The sequence below is a fragment of the Apostichopus japonicus genome, chromosome 11 (genome assembly GCF_037975245.1).
Source record: "Apostichopus japonicus isolate 1M-3 chromosome 11, ASM3797524v1, whole genome shotgun sequence".
Taxonomy (NCBI): domain Eukaryota; kingdom Metazoa; phylum Echinodermata; class Holothuroidea; order Aspidochirotida; family Stichopodidae; genus Apostichopus; species Apostichopus japonicus.
The window spans coordinates 18,474,522-18,498,376 of NC_092571.1; the positions used below are offsets into that span (position 1 = coordinate 18,474,522).

General features: G+C 36.2%; 1 protein-coding gene across 1 annotated transcript; it reads left to right on the forward strand.

Moving 5' to 3' along the window:
• Window positions 1-171: 171 nt before the first annotated feature.
• LOC139975677 (dolichyl-diphosphooligosaccharide--protein glycosyltransferase 48 kDa subunit-like) lies at window positions 172-23,133 on the forward strand. The gene is made up of 10 exons (XM_071983785.1): window positions 172-336; window positions 4,079-4,189; window positions 6,622-6,708; window positions 9,496-9,599; window positions 11,021-11,115; window positions 13,520-13,762; window positions 16,500-16,647; window positions 19,330-19,450; window positions 19,701-19,807; window positions 22,351-23,133. The coding sequence occupies exons 1-10, from the start codon at window positions 198-200 to the stop codon at window positions 22,504-22,506; spliced, it is 1,311 nt and encodes a 436-aa protein (XP_071839886.1). The 5' UTR covers window positions 172-197; the 3' UTR covers window positions 22,507-23,133.
• Window positions 23,134-23,855: the final 722 nt, after the last annotated feature.

The following is a 23,855-nucleotide window of genomic DNA, read 5'->3' on the forward strand; positions in this document are numbered from 1 at the left end:
TCTTAAACTGTTGATTTTTCCAATTTTGAAAGAACAATGAGCTTTCTGATGAATGATTTACAAATATTTATTATTCAACATCTAATGGAGTGAGAAAAGAAAAATAAGAAGCTTTTCATCAATACAAAGACTAATCACATCTATAACCCTTTTTCACAAAGTCACACCGGTAAATCTTTCTTTCCGCAAAAGACAAGATGGCGGCCTACATTGCCATAATTTTCCTGGCAGCTTTTGCATTAATTAATTCAGCTGAGGCTGGAGGCAAGACGCTTGTCTTGTTAGATTCAATGGCAATGAGAGAATCTCATTCTATATTCTTCAGGTCCTTACAAGGTATGCGTTGTAAATGGTGTAAATTGTGTATGTAAAGTTTCATGGTAAGCTAATTTGTACTCGCAGCAGCCTAACATTATTATTGTTGAGTTAGGCTTGTGCTCAATAGTGTGACGTTGGCTACCACATTGCATCACTGCGAAGGGGAGAATGGGTGGGGAAGCTCCCCCAAATTCAAATATTTACATTTTCCTGGATGTAGAATGTTTTTATGTACTGTATTGGACACTAGCTTTTTTTGCTAGCCTGCTTAAATCATATAGAACTTAAGTCTTTACTACTTTAGGCTAACTGTGATTAGTCTAGGCTCGGCCAATAGGCCTAGCATAGGCATAATTCTTTCAGTTTCTGGTGGAATCTGATCAAACCAGCTATGAAATCACATAGATGATGAATAGAACAAAATCAGTGAGCAAAAGCATTAGTACCATAACAATCACAAATTTACCCTAACCGAGGCAGGTATTGCCTAGTAGAAATTTAGCTTTGGCGAGTGACTCGTGGGCTAGTCAAACCCCAGTATTAGCAAGGCTATCAATACAAACATGTCACAGAATGATGAAAGTAGTACCTTGGCGAACTTGAAGCAAATTTTAGTTGTAAACTGATATTTGGCAAAGACCAATTTCACTGGGAATTAACTGTAAAATGGTTCACTATCTGCACGTGCATTATATACGGGAAGGCTTCATGTGTGGAGGTTGTTCACAAACTTCACAGAGCATAATTTATGAACATACAGTGAAAACATCACGTAAAGTCATATATTTAATGTTATTACATGGAACAGTTTGAGCTTGTGAAGTATGTTATGTGTTTTAAAGGCAATTTAATATAAATGATGTGTTTATATATGAATTTCTCAACCAGTTATAAAAGTTTATTTGAAAATCGATATCATGATGGCTTGGTTATGCCCAGGCAACCCTTACACAGTAGAGTATAGTACTATAGACTACTAACAATAAACATGTGGACATCCCTATCTGAAATTTAATATATATAAGAGCATTAAATTACTATAATATACGATACTTTAACAAGTTGTAACCACTATATTCCAAGTTTGTGATATTAAAATTCATAAGTTATACCCCTTTAGAGTCAATATGTAGTAAATCAAATCCACATTACAATATTATCTGTCATTTTGGTAAAACATTTTTATAAACTACAGAGTTGGTTAGGCTTCACTGTGCCATACACTAACAATGGTAGGATTCCTATCAGTTTCAGTAACACAAAAACGTGAAGAAAAAAACGTTTTGTGTCCGAACACCAATATACTTAAGGTGGCCAAAAATGATTTCTTAATTTGCAAAATGTACAACAATTTAAGAAATTTTGAGACAATTTTGCTTTCATTGGTGTCATGTTTTTGTGCAAAGATTTTCCCTCAACACCAGTTGCGAATGGAAGGTAGATGCTTTCTCAACTTTAGATTTTCTTGCGCAAAAGATTGCTTTGATGTAGGCAGTGGGATGGATTTATAGTGATGTTCTATGCATACCATTTCTGCAGCTAAATAGACAAGATAAATAATTGGGAAAAAGTATGAAGTCCAGCTAATTGAGTAGCAGCTCAATGTTGCATGGAACTACTGTATAGGCTTAGGATCACGCACACCTAGCTACTGTATAGTATATATGCCTAGTACTAGAGAGCACAAATGTTACAGAAGCCAAGCTACCTTCGTAGGTATTCTTGCTGATGTTCTTTGTAATTGTTTGAGACACTACAGTAGGCCTAGCTGCTTATGATTCTGCAATATGTTATATTTTGTTCATCACTTTGGTGATTCTCCACTGTGCAATTACCTAGCATTAGTTTGTAACAGAAAGTATTGATGTTGTAGATCTGTACTGAGCAGACTTGAACAGCAATCATAGTGGCGAGTGAAGTTTGCGTTTTTGCGAGCAGATTTTAGTCGCGGAGCCAAACGGCGGAGTATTTGCAAAATATTTGTTGAAGCCTAGGCCTAGTTAGATACCATCATACTGTCACAGATCATTCCCATATTTGTTCATAGGCCCAGAATATGACAGGCTCCATAGGGACTTCCAACATATGACACACAGTGCTTATAAAGGATATGCAAAGCAAATGAATAGACTCATTGCAAGTTTCCTGATTAGAAAAGCAGACATGTATGGCCATCACCACTTGGCTAAATCTGAGCACCAAACATTGTGATGATGTAGTAGAGATCAAAGTCACCGGCAAGCTTCTTGCCTTTTCTTTTATATATAAATACTGTATAAGTGTTCCAACTGCCTGTGGTAAGGCTAGTTCAATGTAAACCATGTAAGTGGATGAACTGTTAGATAATTTAGGCATATTCTCACAAAACTTTGTATGGAAGTTTTCAATAAGCTGTAAGTCCTTCAAACGGTGAGTGATGTATGTTTATTGCTTGATGAAAAGTCTGTTACTATTGCGCCAATCGCAAAAGCATTTTTATGCATCATAGATTGATCATGCACTTGTGTCTAACACTTTAGTTTACAGTATCCATTCAAATTTGAAAATTGCCTTCAGGAAATAATGTTACGTATATGTATTAAAATGCCACTGCATAATGCTCTGGGAGAAATGATTTTTCTTGGTGATACTCAATTTAAGACGTACCTAACTACAACATTATTTAGCAAAGTAGCATGTGACAAAGTCATTAACATGATTACTGTACCTTTTTAGTCTCAAACAATAGTGCCACTGTCATGGCTTGGAAGGTACAGTACCTACAGTCTACAATCTCTATTAAGTATTACAGCATTGGGCTAGCCAAGGCAATTGATCAACAACCTTTTAAATTGGAAAAGGACGAAGAAAATGTGCAAGATATTTTAATTTTCTAAAACTGACTTCCCATCAAAGTATAAAATACTATATAACTCAAATTATTTCTGGTTAAATTCCAGTATTAGACTTTAAAATAACATGGAAAATTCCCGCATATATGACATATGCAAAGGACATTATTAACACAGTATTAAAAGCAGCACTCCTTATTTCAATCCATATGTGAGGAGCCTAATAATCTACACCATAGTCTAGGCCAGGGTTGTCCAACCTACGGCCCGCGGGCCACAGTCCGGCCCGCCGCAGGGTTGTGTCGGGCCCGCCAGAGATGCTCTACGGTGCGAAATTGTAGTGAGCAGATTTATTGATAACAATTTGAAGCTATATAATCAATCATTCTAACCTTCTGAGTCCAAAAACCTGCATACTGGTCAGTTTGTGTGACACTCTCTCAGTGGAGGGGGGGGGTGGCTAAACTTTATTCCTTCTGTTTTATCAGGAAGGAAAATAAATCAGTGCGCTCGGCGCGCAGTGCTCACATTTTGTTGCCTTAGGCTTCGGACAAAAAATCGAAAAATCGAGCGTAGGGTTCATGCGGCCCCTCCTTCATCATAATCATTCCATGTGGCCCTCCTCTGCAAAAGGTTGGACAACCCTGGTCTAGGCTCTTGTTCTGCTTGTTTAGGTTAATTCTAGGCCGATCATTGTGCATTATGGTACCAGCTGATATTGACTATTACTATGAGTAAAATTTCAACAAAGACAACACAGTATCATGTAAAATGTATGTATACTTAATTGTGGATATTTCTACTCTGATCTGCGTCTTCAAATGATTGCTCAAGTTAAACCTGTTTTATGCCAAGGCTTTCACTTTTATCTTCGATATTCTCTATAAGAGTGCTAGTCAATCTAATATTCTATATACCTTTCTCTACAGATAGAGGATTTGACCTTTCTTTCAAAACAGCAGATGATCCAAACTTAAGATTAAAAAGCTATGGAGAATATTTGTTTGAGCATCTCATCTTATTTTGTCCATCGGTAGAAGGTAAATATAAGTTTGTTTATATGACATTCAATGAGACAGACACTCCATCAAACTGTTTCATCTGTCTTTCTAGAATGGAGATCAACATCTTTCTTTGCAAAAAACCACAACTTTTACTTGAAAGAATTAAAATTTCTTCCAATCCTACAGATGATTGTTTGAAAACTAATAAAATTGTAACAATCAATGCAAGTTGCTTTGGTAGAGGCATAACAACATTTCTATTAAAGTGATTGTCATGCTTAATATAGCCAGTGATGTTTTTTTCTCCAAATATCTGTGATCTTATAGTCCCTTACCCATTGTCTGTAAAAATTCTTGCACCTGTAGTGCTCAATGAACACAAAATATGTTGTTTAAATGCTACAACTTGTAATGTTACTGTCCCCTGTGTAGAGGTGTTTGTGCTATAGGCTATCTGATATCATATGTGTGCACTCAAATATAACGTTAGGCCTTGTTGACTCATATTTTGACAAGAAGCGCTCATTGTAGGAAGTTGTAGTTGAATCGTTTCTAAGAATATCACGCAATATTTTAATCATTGTATTGATCACAAAATGTTATGAGTTGAGACAACTTCTGAATTGTGTGGGAAGTTAACATCTCTGATACTGAAAAGGATTTCATCTCACAGTATGTTTGCTCTCTCCGCATTGAGAGTTGCTACTGTCAAATGTGCATTGAAACCCCAGTAAATATTTCGTTGCATGTGTTGCGGTTAAATTTTTTGTGAGTGTAAACTATATACTGTACTTCATCAAAAGTAGCCATTAGTGCTTGAGTTTTTAATCAACATTGCATAAAAAGTTACTTATATACAGTACTATAATTTTTGTGGAGTTGGTTGTTTGCAAATACTGCAAAGCAGCCAGGGTAAATGTTGGATCAGTAGCTCCATGGTTGGATGTAGTCTGTGCTTCGTAAGCAACAAAAAGGGCACAATTGAAGTACGTAGGCAATAATGATACACTATTACACTCACTGAACTAGTTTGCTAAACCTGGCAAGCAAGTTCATTCATAACCCATATCCAGTTTGGAGTTTCCATTTGCGAAAGGGATTGTGGGATAAACGGAAAGTACACAAGCCTTGCTCAGCATTCTTACAAATTTTTAGACCAAGAAGATCGCTTACAGGCTATGCAAGAAATGAATCTTCCAAGATAACTCAAGTATTGACTATGTGTTGTACTGTAGGTATGCCGGTATGAATATTTCTTCCCAGGATTTGAAGATTTGTGAATGTGCAGTTGAAATTCTGAAATTTGAACAGGTCTATGAACCTGCAGTAATGAACTGCATGAAATTTAGCAAGAGATATTCATATTGTCGATATGGGGATTTATGAAGAGTAGGTCATTGGTGAAATCGCTGCAAGGTCAAATCATGGAGCCACTATGGGTTTGGTGAGTAGGGAAGAACGAGGGCAGTTTGAAAGAAGGTCAGGGCTGTGAGAGTTGGTTGACAAAGAGAGGGGTAAGGCAGGCCGCCGATGTAAAAAGCAAAGCTAGGGCAATGGTATCTGCCCTATATATTATGTGAAACATTCTCGAAGTTTAGACAGTGATACGATCTTTACATTTACATACGTACCATCAGGATGCAATATTTTTTACGGGACGCAATTTTTTGTGGGAGACTTGCATCCCTGGAATGCAAACTATTTGTCTCTAGTAACATTTCTCGGTCAGTAGTGAGTGACCGTGGATCCTATCAGGGCTAACATAAGGGGAGTGAGAAAAGACTGCCAGAAAACCTTGTCAAAAAAATGATGCTCAAATGCCCATTGTGAATTAAGATTTTAGATGTTAATCAACATATGACTAACACAGTGACTTGTCAGTGCACTTTACTTGTTTTTTAATGAGAAAGTGTTAATAAGGGATACAAATTTCCATCTTTATATGTTTATATAAATGATCATGTAGTTAAGGTAGTCTTTAATTGTTGAAATGACCTAAATACAGGTTATTACTAAAAAACAGCTTAAACAGTAAACTGTGGGTTAACTTTCCTTTTTCCCAGATGGACTATTTCAATGCAGTGAAGCATATTTGTTATGATGTACTATACAGTAGTTCCCATAATTAGGTTAGGTATTATAGCCTACAGGAAGTGTGTTTGGTTATCTTTTAGAGTGTGTCAGTGGACCAAGGTTGAACAAACTAGCCACAGACAGTCTTTAAGTTTCCTTTGATGCATTTAGTTTTAGGTGGAACTTTGCTTTCAAATGGGGTTACCTGAGGAGCCAAGAGTCTTCTATGCATTTGTTCACTTTTCTTGACATGTTTACTATATGAATTAGCATGTCTTACTGTCTATTTGTCAAACTTGTACAATTTGTTACTCTTTTTGCCTCTAAATAATGTAACCATCCGGCAGTGAAGAGCCTTCTAACGTTTGATTTTGTTTTTTCTTGATTTCTTCCAGACTTTGGTGGTGACCTAGACACTGATGCTTTAACAGATTTTATAGATGGAGGCGGAAATGTTTTAATTGCTGGAAGCTCATCCATAGGTAAGATGCATATCAGGCATCGTTTTGTTGAATTAGTTCGTGCCCAAGCGTATTCGTTCTTCCCTAATTCCTGGTACTGCTCTTTCTATGTCATCAGCGGCAAAAGTTATACATCAATATGCCAACAAGAACATCTTGTGCAATCTATGCAGTATGTACCTAAGATGGGAATGCTTCATATTAAATATTGTTATGTGTGCTGTTGTGAGAAGTTCAATGTCATATGGAGTCAGTAATTTTCAAAATGTATAATTTTGTAAATACAATCTACAGTATTTATCGGAAGGAAAAGAGTGTCATTAAAGTCATGTTTCACATACATGTAGTGTTCGACCGATTATAGGATAATCGGTATTACCGATTACCGATTAATTCCTGTGACAATCGCCCGATGCCGATTACCGATTATGTCATCATTTTTCGTGGAACTGGCCTAAATGTATGATTTAGTGTTATGCATGATTACCAACTTTTGGCCAATACAATCAAAGATGTAAATGAACGACTTAACGTTTCACTGTAAAGAATAATGGAGCAAGTAAAAAACACTGTAAAACATACATGGGTTGCTGTACGATTATAACGAGGAGTCGCAATATTGCAATCCTGCCACAACACAGTTAATGACAGTGCTGTACAGACTACACATTGAGGGGAAAATAGTAGCCATTGGCTACGAAATGGAAAACAAAATTTAGGGACAGCTGTTACAACTGCTATTAAAACCATTATCTGTGTTGCAAGTCCAACGTAAATAAAGTGAAAAGTATATCGTTCGTAAATAAAATATTAGTTATTTCCTTAGCTGATATCGAAATATATAATCTGATATGAAAAATAATGTGTAAAAGTAAGTTGGCCTGACTTTCTGATCCTAGCAGGATCTTACACAGGCTCTTTAGGGGATAAGCAGTTTGCTAACAGTTTTATTTTATTTTGAAAAATCAAACAATCCCGAACGTTTGCTTCAAGTTTTCAATGATTACCATCTGCGAGGTAAAACTTCCGATTAATTGTCGTTTCAAACGATTATACACAGTAAGTCAATGGCGCTTCTCCATTGACTTAACTACATGTGGGAGAAATCACACACTTAAGTCCCATTGGCTTTGTCGCGCGTGTCGCTGGAAATCAGACTTGCTTTTAGTCGGCTGAGGTAAGGAGTTTAGTTACTGTTAGCACCTATGGTACATGCGGTCAGGGAAAAAAGTTGCTTCGGCTTATTCGCAAAAATATGCGTAAGAATGTTTGCCTCATCACAACATACTGTAATGCAGTAGCACTACTGAGGACTGATGCCAAACATGTTTAGGGATTTTAGGAGTATTTGGTGCCTTGATTTCATCATTTTATGCCAGTTTTAATATCTTGGGCGCATTGTCAAACTGAACAGTTATGAAGCTCAACCATTCTTCAGCCAGACTAGCCTAATGTACGTAGAACTCACAATGAACCAAGGCTAATATTATTGTTTTCACTTTTTCAGTTTTCACCTACAGTACGGTGAAACGGCCAAAGTGGTTCAAATGTATAGGGATTTGGCTTTTATATTTAGTTGAGTCAATTAATCTTTCTTATCAATCGTTAAACATGGTAACAGGAGGTTTTGTTAGATGCAAGAAGCGAAGGGAAGAAACTTAATTACGTCGTCCCCGTAAGCTTATCGCGGGTATACAGTACGTACTGTATGATGTTAACTGCCAAAACTGGATAGTACATCGAAGAGCATTAGTACAATCTCGCGTGAAGAACTTGCGATACAATTACAATGTAGATTAGCGCACCCTCCCGGCTTTGAATAGCGTTGAATTGAATGATCTACATTGTTTACCCGCTGTGGTTGTGGTGAATCAAAGCGCGGAAAAATACAATCCTTTTATGTTGAACGTAATAATCGGTTGCAAATAATAGGTAGCGCAATGGATTTTGCCGATGCAGATTATTTATCGATTATCGGTCGAACACTACATACATGCGTAGTTCACATACATGCATGTTTCATATTACATATAAGAAGCCTAGCTTTTTTGGGTTGACTTAAGTTCCAGAGGAATTTGGTACCTAATAAGCTAATAATTCAACAACCATAGTATCCATGAATTTCATAATTGGTATATAATATCTCCCTTAAAATGGAATAGACAAACTGTCTGCTGAGATAAATCTACTTAACCAAAGAAGGCCTAGAGCCTCTTCAGCAGACAGATTATATTGTTGCTTCAACAGCAGCATGCTTTAATACACAAGTTATTTAAACACAAGTTATTTAAACACAAGCTATTGGTTGTACAATAACACTGCAAGATTCCCTTGCAGTTCAGGGTGCTCCTGTACAATGGCATAAATTATTGAAGTTTATGCATGGTATAAACTTTGAGAATTTAATTCTAAATTTAACAACAATTGTTGATTCAAGACAGGCACAGATACAAGGTAGGGTGCACAAATGCACACTTCCCTTTTATCAATCCCCACAAAAACTAAAAGTAGATATCAGAAATACAACCTTGGAATAATGCCTAATTATAGACCTATTGTATAGCCTCAGCACTCACCATTTAAAGTGTAAATTTGAATCAGCTTCAACCACTCCAGGTCCACAACCTGCCATTTTTAAATTTGCTGGGATCGCTTCCGTTTGCCATCATTAGTGTATAAAGCAGAAGCTTACCAAATTTCTAGTGGTTGCTGATTTCTTACCAATTTGTGCAATAATGTGCCTGATTTCAATTGTTAATTAATTTCCAGGTCAGACACAATAATTGTTTCTTGTTTCTTGTTTTCCAGGTGAACCTATTCGAGAAGTGGCCAGTGAATGTGGTATAGAGTATGATGAAGAAGAGACTGCAGTCATAGATCATCTTAACTACGATGTTAAAGATGAAGGTTACGTAAGTGTTCATGTTAAACAACTACCCTGTGTAAGATTAGTTGGAAACACATCATATCTGATAGGGGTTGTTTACCTTGCCTTATTCAGTCTTTCAATATATCTTATATCAATGGCTACCCTGCACTTCCGTTTGAATTAATAATTTGGCTGCAGGCTGAGTGCATCCAGCAATAAGGTTATACCCCTGTGAGTGCATTATCCTGCAATAAACACATGGTAGACCATTGGTTGACCCTGTTCAATGCACTTGATAAACATTAATTCTCAGAATGTTACAAGTTAGTAGAAACTTTTAAGAGAAATGAACAACAATTGTCTTGAAGGGATACCCGATTTTTGTTAGATTTATTATAGTTAAAAGTCTAAAAACAATGTAAATGTGCAAATAAAATAACAAGAATGGCGATAATTAGGCTAAACATTGAACAACACTAGGTTGTACAGCATAACAGTCTGACGTAAGGGCATGCTACTTTAGGTTGGTATAACAAACTGCTGTGTGCAGGTCAAGATGTCCAGGGATTCAGTGACTTGACATAATGGTCATTGATACGTACTTAGTATAGAACACTTTATACTGTGCTAAGCTTTATTGTTACTGTCGAGTCGTAAACAATAGCATAATGGTTTAAGATTTTATTAGATGAAAATAGGTGTAAACCAAGACATGAAACATTACTTTTTATGGAGAATGACGTTTACTGTTCCTTGAAGCGTGCATTTCTTGAATACAGCACTGTATTCCGCATCAGCAACGGTAAGCCTATCAGTTATACATTAAGTATTAAGAAAGACGTTGTGCTGACATTGGCTAGTAGACTGTGGTGTATCTTTGATTGGTTTGATTCCTCCACAATTTCTGACACTATCACTAACACCGGCAGTGAGTTTACTGTGCAATATCCATAGGTACAGTCAGCAGACGACAATGGGCCATCAGATTTGATTTGATTATTAGTGCTGGGCTGATAGTAATAGACCTACTATTACAGGGGAGCTCCAAAAGCAGAACCCTGCCATTACAATGTTGGTATGATTGTAACCTTTCTTGTAGTACAGCAATTGTGACACATAGGGGATTTGTTATGTAAGCTTCTATCCAAGCAGCGTGAATGGAAGCACTGTCAATCTGCATAGGATGTGAGTATATAGCGTGTAACAAAGTGATAACTGGAACCAATCTGCTAACTGTAGGATTCCATTCAAAGGTATTTGACAGCTCATGTACATAACAACCTACATCCAACCACTCAAATAACCACATACAAACATGACTCAGGCTTGGTGCCAAATATTTATCATGGTACATATTTTGATGGTTTTCTTAACTGTTTTTGGCAATGCCCTACCCCACTCCTACCCCTCCTACCCCCTCCCTCACTAACATATAAACTACTCTCTTCTTCTTTCAATTCTCAGCATACTTTGGTTGTTGCTGATCCAGAGAATCTCATTACATCTGATATCATGGTTGGTAAAAAGAGAGACACCCCTGTACTCTTCAAAGGTGTTGGGTAAGACCTTTGTTCAAACACATTTTTGTTATTACTTCACATCTCTGCAAAATATGTGAGAATATTAACTGTAATCATATTGTTAAATTATGTGTAAGGGTTGTTCAGAAGGCCTACTGCAATCATTTTAGTGAATATTTGAGGATTGCTTGGAAGGCCCACTGCAATCATTTTAGTGAATATTTGAGGATTGCTTGGAAGGCCTACTGCAATCATTTTAGTGAATATTTGAGGATTGCTTGGAAGGCCTACTGCAATCATTTTAGTGAATATTTGAGGATTGCTTGGAAGGCCTACTGCAATCATTTTAGTGAATATTTGAGGATTGCTTAGAAGGCCTACTGCAATCATTTTAGTGAATATTTTAGGATTGCTTGGAAGGTCTATTGCAATTATTTTAGTGAATATTAGAGGAATGCTTAGAAGACCTACTGAACTTGTTTTAGTGAATATTTGAGGATTCCTTGGAAGGTCTACTGCAATCATTTTAGTGAATATTTGAGGATTGCTTGGAAGGTCTATTGCAATTATTTTAGTGAATATTAGAGGAATGCTTAGAAGACCTACTGAACTTATTTTAGTGAATATTTGAGGATTGCTTGGAATGTCTATTGCAATCATGTTAGTGAACATTTGAGGATTGCTTGGAAGGTCTACTGCAATCATTTTAGTGAATATTTGAGGATTGCTTAGAAGGCCTACTGCAATCATTTTAGTGAATATTTTAGGATTGCTTGGAAGGTCTATTGCAATCATTTTAGTGAATATTTGAGGATTGCTTAGAAGGCCTACTGCAATCATTTTAGTGAATATTTTAGGATTGCTTGGAAGGTCTATTGCAATTATTTTAGTGAATATTAGAGGAATGCTTAGAAGACCTACTGAACTTGTTTTAGTGAATATTTGAGGATTCCTTGGAAGGTCTACTGCAATCATTTTAGTGAATATTTGAGGATTGCTTGGAAGGTCTATTGCAATTATTTTAGTGAATATTAGAGGAATGCTTAGAAGACCTACTGAACTTATTTTAGTGAATATTTGAGGATTGCTTGGAATGTCTATTGCAATCATGTTAGTGAACATTTGAGGATTGCTTGGAAGGTCTACTGCAATCATTTTAGTGAATATTTGAGGAATGCTTGGATGGTCTACTGCTATCATTTTAGTGAATATTTGAGGATTCCTTGGAAGGTCTACTGCAATTATTTTAGTGAATATTTGAGGAATGCTTGGATGGTCTACTGCTATCATTTTAGTGAATATTTGAGGATTCCTTGGAAGGTCTACTGCAGTTATTTTAGTGAATATTTGAGGAATGCTTGGATGGTCTACTGCTATCATTTTAGTGAATATTTGAGGATTGCTTGGAAGGTCTATTGCATTCATGTTAGTGAATATTTGAGGATTCCTTGGAAGGTCTACTGCAATCATTTTAGTGAATATTTGAGGAATGCTTGGATGGTCTATTGCAATTATTTTAGTGAATATTTGAGGAATCCTTGGAATGTCTATTGTAATCATATTAGTGAATATTTGAGGATTGCTTGGAAGGCCTACTGCAATTAGTTTAGTGAATATTTGAGGATTGCTTGGAAGGCCCACTGCAATTATTTTAGTGAATATTTGAGGATTGCTTGGAGGTCTATTGCAATCATTTTAGTAAATGTATGACAATTGCTTGGAAGGCCTATTGTTTTTATTTCATGAAATGAATGAGGATGGGTTTCCAGATGGCTGCCAAAGATCATATAGTAAATATAAAACTTTGTTGTGAATTTTAAATTTATTCCCCTCCAAAATACAGGAATTCACAAACAACTCCCAAGAAGAAACTTTTACAATGTAATTTCAAAGGATGTTAGAGTGTGAACAAAAATGTTCTATAAATTTGTTCTATTCTCCCTCAAACCTGAGAAGTCACTGCATTGATCCTTTACATACTAAATATCCATATCCTATAATGATTAACAATTCTTCAAATGCACCCTCTCTCGATAGAGGTGGGGGTGGTGGGGGGTTGTTCAACATTAACATCATGTCCCTGGATTTCTTGGAAAAATAGAGTCGCCTTAGAGTAGAATGCTTTGCTAAAAAATGGCCTAAACCTAACATTTGATACTATGTACTGAAGTAATACCTAAACCTACCTTGTCAAGACTATCATGGTTTCTAACATTTGACCCTTTCCACTGAGTTACCTGCCACAAGAACTACATCTGGAAGCCTAACTTTTCTGTTTGAATTTATGGAATTGACTGAAATTATGTTCATTTACTCAAGTAAATTGATTACTTTCCCAATCAGGTCTCTGATGTTGATCTTTCATATGAATTAAGGGTTGACATACTATTTCACTTGATGGAAACCTTTATTAAACTACAGTGCTTGTGTTGTTTTTGTTCAGAATGACAGCTGATACAGACAACCCACTAGTCCTAGATGTCCTGCATGCATCCTCTTCTGCTTACTCCTATAACCCCACAGAGGAGATAACTGAGTACCCATTAGCTGTGGGCAAGAACACACTTCTTTTGGCTGCTCTTCAAGCCAGAAACAATGCCCGTGTTGTCTTTAGTGGCTCTGTGGATCTCTTCAGTGATGCTTTCTTCCAGTCATCAGTTCAGAAAGCTGCCGCTGGCTCCAAGAAGTAAGATCTTACAGTTCTGTAAATTTGTGATCATTTTATTTCCTAAGGAAAAGGTAAATATGAAATATAGAAATAATGCAATAGAGAAAGGTTCATCCATTTGTGTCATGTATTAAAGAGGTTATGAAGTGGTGGGTTTTCATGTCTTGGAATGGTTTATCTACATTACTACAACACCACCCTTGCACAACTTTCCGTAAATACGGCTTCAAATGCCAGAAATTCGCTGTCAAAGTATTCCCAAGAGACCTCTCGAGCTGCCACTAATAAAAAAAATTCAAAGCTGCCCACCGCAGTTCATCTGACGTTATCAAAGGAACCATTTCAGCCAAAGCCGACTCCCCGCTTTTTACCGATACGGCGTCATACAGTTAACTACATGTAACCACAACACTCTCCTCATCAATTGAAAATGTCTTCTCCCGAATCTTCCGATTCCAAGGAAATGGGACTTCACCTCTCAGAAACTTTGACAAGCTTTGACAAAAATGGTTTTCTTGAAGAAGAAGATGAGGAAATAGTTCTCAAAGGTGATGAAGATATCGGTGTTTTGCCCTATCAATTGAGCCCCTTGTAGAAGAATTGTAAAACGATCCCGATGGCCGAGACGCGTTCCTGCCGAACGAAGTCCCCAAGCAGAACAGTTGGACTATCCTGAACCGAAACTGGTCGGTTGTGCATAAACAAAACCACCGTTATTAAGACCATAATATGATTTAAATTATCTTGAATGTCGATGATCCTGCTACTTAACTTCGTAGTGAAGCTTCTAGAATTTTGTTACTTAGAGTGCAAGTAAAATGTGACATTCTGTACAGAGCAAGTGCAACCCTATAGGACTAGTAGTGGTAACATGGGGTCTAGACCTAACTAATAGACGTTTTATAACAGGCTAGCCCTGTAATTGTATCTCTCAACTGTTACGTAAAATCAAAACACAACGCCAGTTTTACCACAAAAGAAAATTTGCAGATCTAGTATTGATTGTTCTAAAACCAACTGGCTTTAAGTTTTGTGTAAAATATTAGGTAACCAATAAAAAAAATCGTCATTTGCTGTATCGAGGAGGCCTAGGCTATGGTCATAACAAGTAATTTGGCAATAGTATAGGCCCACAGGCACTTGTAACGTTGTATATGTGTAGTGTTTGAACAAGTCGTGTCCAAATTCTTCGATTTCTGTCATCTTTTTGAAAAGCATGCAGGTGAAATCCGTCTTTACTTGTGGTGGAGCAACCTGCTACCACACATCGGCTTGACATATTTAACAGTTACGAGATAAATTTACGTAAAAACAAGACTCCAAATCTCAATTACTAAAGAGCACTGCAACAGTGTAATGTTGTGTGTTCTCAGACGTTTAAGAATGTAAACATAGCGTCCCGGAAGTTCCTCGACTGATGTCACGCCGCATTACCGTATAAACAACAATTTTTAGAAAGTTTTTATTACTTTCGAATTTTTGATCGTTTATTCCTCGAGGATGCAAGCTTCGTTTGACACAAATTGGGTATCATTGGAAAGCTACGAGTGTACAGAATACGATGATAAAGAAAAAAACATAAAATTTTCCATTTCATAACCTCTTTAAACAAAAACAGTACTATGCAATTGATTAAGTGTGTTATTGTGTATTAAAAATGTAGTGTTTACACCGGGTACAAGTTTCGGACCTGGGTACCCGGCATGTATTACCCCTTGGGTACCCAGATATCTAAACGGTTACAATTATATTTGGCTTCTAAGATGTAACCTGTATCCTTATCATGCTATACAAACATCAACAGTGGAAATTTAGGAAGACAGAAGATTTCATATCCATAAAGGTCAAAAGACAAATCCTAAACTACCGTAAGATGTGTCTAATTATAATTAGCCAAATGTTAGACAAGTAACGCCTAGCCTACTGTAGATGATACTAGCCCCTACTTTATCGCAACTACCTATCAGGCCTGGACAATGATTTTAAAACAACTCACCAACTGGCGACCAAGGCTAAAATTCTACTCGCAAAACGTTACATTACTTGCCATTTTCTATCGCTAATTGTTTGTGTGATATAGGCCTAGGTAGGATGGCCTAACTTAGGCTACCACCATATCTAGTGTTAGTGGGTTACAGCAAACCAATCTATGTAATTGGGGTTCATAGAAAATAAAGTGGTGAAAAATTGTAAGCATACTTCACGACAGACTTGTAACAAGTGATCACAAATAAACAATGGCATGGCTAACCATCTGGGTACTATTCAATCATGTGCAAAATAACATTGACTTAACATAACATCAGACTATGTGTATTATCGATAACAAGTTAATGTAAAGCTTAGTGCTGACAAAATGCATGATTATTATCAATTAATTACCGAGCATGAAGATTATCAGCTAATGTTCAATATTAATTTATGCTGAAAGCATACTTCCTTGGGCCCTTGTTTTTTTTAGAGTTTGTCAACTTCACCTTATTTGGTGTTGGTTGGAACACAATCTTCTTTGAGTGCTTTGTGTTTAGTGTACAGTTAAACTTTTGAAAATCATCTTCCCAAATCAAAACTTGAACAATGTAAGAAATATAATATCATTGTTCATGAGTTTAGTAGAGTTATTGCGATGAAAGACTACACTTAAAATATTTATATGTGAAATAAAGGTAGCTATTGAGCATGGTGTACTTTCAGGCAATTGCAACTAACTTCTGGTATTGTCATCATTTGCTCTTTATTTCTCGGTAAATGATAGATTTGAAAAGTCAGGAAATCAGGCTCTCTCTCTTGCTCTGTCTCGCTGGGTATTCAAAGAGGAAGGAGTACTCAGGGTCAGTCGTGTCTCTCATCATAAGGCTGGGGAGACCACTCCACCTAGAGCTTACACCATCGAGGATGAAGTGGTAAGCATCTACTTATTCTTGACCAAGTGGGGGAGGGGGTGGAGATTTGGTTCTGCTCTTTATCTTTCCTGATATTTAAGTTATGGTGTGGCTATTTATATCTGGTAGTGAAACCCAACAAGCAATTACTTTTGGCTCCATAAATTTGTAGATTAATGGTTGGTTTGTTGCCTATGGATTACATAATCATTTTACTGTCCATCATGGAAGATCTAAGGGTCTACTGCAAAACTCAGAAATGTGAAGGAAAAAAAGGATACTGTGTGATGAATGAGTATTCTCATTGATATAGTCCAAGTTCCACTTGGTGTAAGAATTAATAAAAGTGTAACTTTTATGTCATCGTGTATGATATAGTTTACTCTAATTGCATAGCTACTGTTTATAGACATATGTAGTACAAATGTTGATATGCATGTCATCACCTGAAACAATCATCAGTACAGGGAATTTTCAATTATGAGATTGATCTGCTTGTGGCATTTGTATCTCAATGGGGATCTACAGCGTTTCTACAAAGGGCATTGTCTTATCGACCTAACAGTGCCGTAGCAATATGGTTCTCAGTCCTAATGTGTGTGATCTATCCTGTTTACAGATCTTTCTGTTTCCCGATCTGTTTGAGGCATTTTTATCTCAATGGGGATCTACAGCGTTTCTACAAAGAGCATTGTCTTATCGACCTAACAGTGCCGTAGCAATATGGTTCTCAGTCCTAATGTGTGCGATCTATCCTGTTTACAGATCTTTCTGTTTCCTGATCTGTTTAAGGCATTTGTATCTCAATGGGGATCTACAGCGTTTCTACAAAGGGCATTGTCTTATCGACCTAACAGTGCCGTAGCAATATGGTTCTCAGTCCTAATGTGTGTGATCTATCCTGTTTACAGTTCTTGAAAAAAAATTGTATAGCACCATAACATATCTTAATCTATGTGCTAGTTAAATATGTTTAAAAATATCTTGCCTTCAATAATCAATAAAAGAATGGGCAAGGTATGAAACCAGTTTATTCAGGAGAATTGGATACAATTTTACTGATATTATAAGCTTAAACTCAGTTTAGCAGACGTGATTGAAATTACCTCAAAGAAGCTTTCTGATTGGTTGACGACCAGATGTGTGTAAAGTTGCCAAACAAATGGTGGGAAACAATGTTTTGCAAAAATGTGCTGGTTTATCAGTGGTAAGAACTGTATGTTAGTTCAAATATGTCACACAAGGTGCAGGTACTTTCCACGGAAGTGTCTGTCAGAAATCCCTCGCTGGAATTTTCAGTGATTTCAGTTAGAAAGCTAGAAATGCCCTCTTATGACAGCATCCTCTGTTACTTTAGGGAGTGGCTGGGATTGGCATATAGCCAATGGAGATAATGAAATAGCAAAGTGTCTATCTATCTGTCTGCCTGTCAAAATTAGTTGAATGCCTTTTTTGTCAGGGCATTTGTTTGGTCCTGATAAATGCTGTCCATGTTAGGGCTTCATTAATGTTTTCTTATGGAAAGTAGGCCGAAGGTCATTTGGGGTTAAGACAGGTCAAAGTATGAAATCCTTTAACATCTTCTCATCCTAGGGATTTAATCTCATCTGGATGAAAATTTAAGGAAGTGATTTGGTGGTAATGGTTCACAAAAAGTTGTACAAGGTCAAGAGGTCAAAGGTTGTTTCAGGAAGTAATTAACTGAAATGTGTCAGTGTTCCAAACAAATCTTGTTCATTTGACGAGAATCTAACTTAGACAAACGTTGTTTGCAACTATCAGCTTATAGTGGGTAAAGAGAAAGGCCACAGTTATAAAAGGTCAATGTCATATGAAGCTTTTAGCAGCCCAAAGGAAGAATATTTCACCTAGAAGTGTGTTAAGGTTTAATATCAGCAAACTTGATTGAAAATTCAGTCTGTGAAGTGGCACAATATTCTATACAGAAAAAATAGATCAGGGGTAATCTTGAGAATGTTACAGGAGAAACCATGAAATTGGTTGTAGTAAACTGACATTCCTCTCAGTTCTCTTTGGGCCCTGTCTTTGACAGTTTAGGTTATCTTGCTTGTTTACTTTAGGTCAAACATTGTCAAAATTTACCAGAGTGTACCAAAGCATTGCCCATAGATAAGTTATACCTGAGGATCAAACTGCCCAGGTTTGATGTCAATTAGATGGGGGAATGGATTCTGTGAAATTTATTTTCCCTTTTTTTTGCATTTTTTTTAAGTTGGAAATGAGGCAATGGTCAGGCATTTAAAGGAAGCTAAACCAAAGTCTTTGAAATTGTTTACTTCCAGAGGAAGTATTTACTGTATGGGGATTGCTGACAAGCTACAATCATTTGAAAGAGGACAGTGTTGTGAAAAGCACCAGTATCTCAAATCTGATTATTACCTGTTACACACAGACAACATGTCATGTTGTTTGAAGATGATCGTTTGCATAAATCACTTTGCAAAAGTCAATGGAGCTACAACATGGTTGATATTCTAGTATAATTGAGTCCAAACTCCTTATTATTAGGCAAATTGACACTAAGGCCTATGGACACAATCTTGCATGTAATTGCATCCGTAACAAGAAAGTTAAAAACTTAGAAGATCACACTAAAGGTACATTAGTTGGCGTGATCATGCATGAATGCCTCTTACATGTTTCACTGTGTGGTAGTGAAAACCCTATGTTGTATTGTTACAGGTATACAATATTTGGATTGACATTCTGGTGGATGGGAAGTGGACACCATTTGCAGCTAAAGACATCCAAATGGAATTTGTCCGTATTGATCCTTTTGTGCGCACAACACTGGCTGGCTCTGGTAAGTTTAGACATTCTTCTGCAATATTAGTGAAGAGGTCTTCTTAAAATGTCAACAGTTGTTGAAATGTACAACCAATCTAGTGAAAAGATGACTACAGACACATGACAATACACCATTGTAGATGAAAAGTAGTTGAAAACAACAACAACAATAAATTGGGGGAAACATTTTCTTGTAATAAATTATGTAACTTGAACAATAATACATAGCATGGTATAATAACATGTATTGTTTTATTCTTTCTCAGGTGGCAAATTTTCTGCCAAGTTCAAGTTACCTGATGTTTATGGTGTGTACCAATTTAAAGTGGATTACAGACGTATTGGATACGTCCACCTCTACAGTACTACTCAGGTAGGACAAGAAATTCATATACTGTAAAATTAAAAGAGGAGGAATATTGAGAATGACAAAATTGAAACTTGATCACATAGTCTTAGTAGCAGTAGTTGGAATTGCGTGAAATGCTCAGTAATCATAATGAAAGGTGTCATAAACTTGTTGTTTTATCCTTACTTAATACAATAATATCCTACTGTTTTTCATCTAAGAAGCTCTACTTCACAGATGGAGAGGTAAGAAAGAATTTGATCCAAATTTTGAAAGAATTTGGACTTGTTCTTGTAATGAACTGTTGTGCTTAACATTTACAAGTAAGGATATTAGTAAGGTGAGGAGGATCTAGATAGATATTAGTAAGGTGAGGAGGATCTAGATAGATATTAGTAAGGTGAGGAGGATCTAGATAGATATTAGTAAGGTGAGGAGGATATAAGTAAGGTGAGGAGGATATAAGTAAGGATATTAGTAAGGTGAGGAGGATCTAGATAGATATTAGTAAGGTGAGGAGGATCTAGATAGATAATAGTAAGGTGAGGAGGATATAAGTAAGGTGAGTAGGATATAAGTAAGGATATTAGTAAGGTGAGGAGGATCTAGATAGATATTAGTAAGGTGAGGAGGATCTAGATAGATAATAGTAAGGTGAGGAGGATATAAGTAAGGATATTAGTAAGGTGAGGAGGATCTAGATAGATATTAGTAAGGTGAGGAGGATCTAGATAGATAATAGTAAGGTGAGGAGGATATTAGTAATGTGAGGAGGATACAGATAGATATTAGTAAGGTGAGGAGGATATAGATAGATATTAGTAAGGTGAGGAGGATCTAGATAGATATTAGTAAGGTGAGGAGGATATAAGTAAGGATATTAGTTAGGTGAGGAGGATAGATATAGATATTAATAAGGTGAGGAGGATATAGATAGATATTAGTAAGGTGAGGAGGATCTAGATAGATATTAATAAGGTGAGAAAGATATAGACAGATATTAGTAAGGTGAGGAGGATCTAGATAGATATTAATAAGGTGAGAAAGATATAGATAGATATTAGTAAGGTGAGGAGGATATAGATAGATATTAGTAAGGTGAGGAGGATCTAGATAGATATTAGTAAGGTGAGGAGGATATAAGTAAGGTGAGGAGGATATAAGTAAGGATATTAGTAAGGTGAGGAGGATATAGATAGATATTAGTAAGGTGAGGAGGATCTAGATAGATATTAGTAAGGTGAGGAGGATATAAGTAAGGTGAGGAGGATATAGATAGATATTAGTAAGGTGAGAAAGATGTAGATAGATATTAGTAAGTTGAGGAAGATATAGATAGATATTAGTAAGGTGAGGAGGATCTAGATAGATATTAGTAAGGTGAGGAGGATATAAGTAAGGTGAGGAGGATATAGATAGATATTAGTAAGGTGAGAAAGATGTAGATAGATATTAGTAAGTTGAGGAAGATATAGATAGATATTAGTAAGGTGAGAGGATATAGATAGATATTAGTAAGGTGAGGAGGATATAGATAGATATTAGTAAGGTGAGGAGGATCTAGATAGATATTAGTAAGGTGAGAAAGATATAGATAGATATTAGTAAGGTGAGGAGGATATAGATTGATATTAGTAAGGTGAGGAGGATCTAGATAGATATTAGTAAGGTGAGAAAGATATAGATAGATATTAGTAAGGTGAGGAGGATCTAGATAGATATTAGTAAGGTGAGAAAGATATAGATAGATATTAGTAAGGTGAGGAGGATCTAGATAGATATTAGTAAGGTGAGAAAGATATAGATAGATATTAGTAAGGTGAGGAGGATATAGATTGATATTAGTAAGGTGAGGAGGATACAAGTAAGGTGAGGAAGATATAGATAGATATTAGTAAGGTGAGGAGGTTATATATAGATATTAGTAAGGTGAGGAGGATATAAGTATGGTGAGGAGGATACAGATAGATATTAGTAAGGTGAGGAGGATATAAGTAAGGATATTGGTACGGTGAGGAGGATTTAGATAGGTATTAGTAAGGTGAGGAGGATATTGATAGATATTAGTAAGGTGAGAAAGATATAGATAGATATTAGTAAGGTGAGAGGATATAAGTAAGGGGATGAAGATATCAGTAAGGTGAGGAGGTTATAAGTATGGTGAGGAGGATATAAGTAAGGATATTAGTAAGGTATCTGTTAAATATACATTTCTATGTATTAATGCAGCAATGTGAAATTAAAATTAATGTTCAGAATAGATTTTTTTTTTTCTGTTCAAAATCTTGCTCGTCATGACTTCATTAACTTACAGTAGATTCATTTGCAAGTAATGCAGCTTTTTACTCAATTCATAATACATTTGTCATCTTGAAGTACTGGTAGTGCCATTGTAATCTCTGTAGTGGTAAAAAAGAGACAATAAAAAACATTTTATCACGTTAATATTAGGTCGCTAATTTGGGAAGATCGTACCTTCTAGCCTTAGATACACTGGTGATTAAGTTTCACATTGCATTCATCCCATGTATGCATTCCCTAACCAGTACAATTTATCTTCCTAACAGGTTTCTGTTCGACCATTTGAGCACACTCAGTTTGAGCGATTCATTCCCTCTGCCTTTCCTTACTATGCGAGTGCCTTTTCAATGATGTTTGGTCTCTTCATATTCAGCCTGGTATTCTTGCATCATAAAGATGAAGCAAAGGACAAGAAAGAATAGAACACAAGAAATCAGTAAATCATAAGAAAGTTTCATTTCATAGGACAACTGCATCAGAACACCATATCATCTCAATCAACAAGTGTTTATGTAATACTGAATTGCCCAAACTCATAAGTTTCTACAGCCATGGTGTCCACAATAAGAAAACAACTTTCCAGGAGTTATGTTGAATTTGAAATAACAAGCAGTTACCTTACTTGTGCACTACAACATATTTTTTTGATGTAAGGACCTTTTGTGTGCAAATCTTCTGAATGAGTACTGACGAGAGAGTCCTTGATATATATCAAAACATTTCAGAGTGGTTAACAACTGTTGTATCAGAACTTCTGAATACAAATCACCCATCCACTCATCTCTTTGACCCTTTAGAATGTACAATAGTACCTTTCCAAATTCAAAACTAGCATAATAATTTCAAGAACTGTTGATTCTGTTCTGTTTGTTTCTAATGAACCTTCAGTAGCCTGTCAGCTATGCAAGCATACTAGGGATATAAATCTGACACGCAGTAGGAACAATGTAGATCAGAATAACTATTTCTTTCACAAAAGGTGTAGTTTGCCTATCATTTTGTTATTTCCTGTCATTTGATTTACTATAAAATTATGAAGAAAAAATGAATCTTTTGATTATTTTTGTTTCTTTTGCAGTTATCTTTTCTGATGTTGTAGTTCATTGATCTTTGATTTCTAATGAACGTTCAATACCATAACAGCTAGATGCAAGCATACTAGGGATATAAAATCTGACATGCAGTAGGAGCATTTGTAGATCGGAATAAATATTTTAAAATGTAGTTGACTTGCAAGCATCACATGTGTGATGGGTATGTCAAATTCTCTCAAATTAAGTGGTTAAAAACTTAACATGGTAACAGAGGATAAAGGTCATAGGTCAAAGTAGGCAGAAGGCCACCATTTGCTATAAGTATAAGGCAAATTGTTGAATTGACTTCCAACCTTCATAAGTGTCAAGTACTATCAAAACTTGGTTACCAAAGTATAAACTAAGGTCAAAGGCTAGTGTCCTAAACGACTGGGCCAATTGTCTTCAAAGTTGGTGGCCCATGATGTGAACAAGTGTCTTGCAGACTCTCAGAACCAAAGATCAAAGGTCAAATCAAGTGAAAACCTTCACAAGTGTCAAGTACTATCAAAACATGTGTTTACGAAAATAACTAAGGGCAACATCAGAGGTGAAAGATCACATTTGAAAGTGACCTTTGCTATAACTCCCAGGGGAAGCATGCATTGACTTAAAACTTTTATAGTTATAATAGGTATGACAAGTTTTTTTTTCAAAATATGTGCAGGCTTAATACAAAGTTACGATATATAGTTACA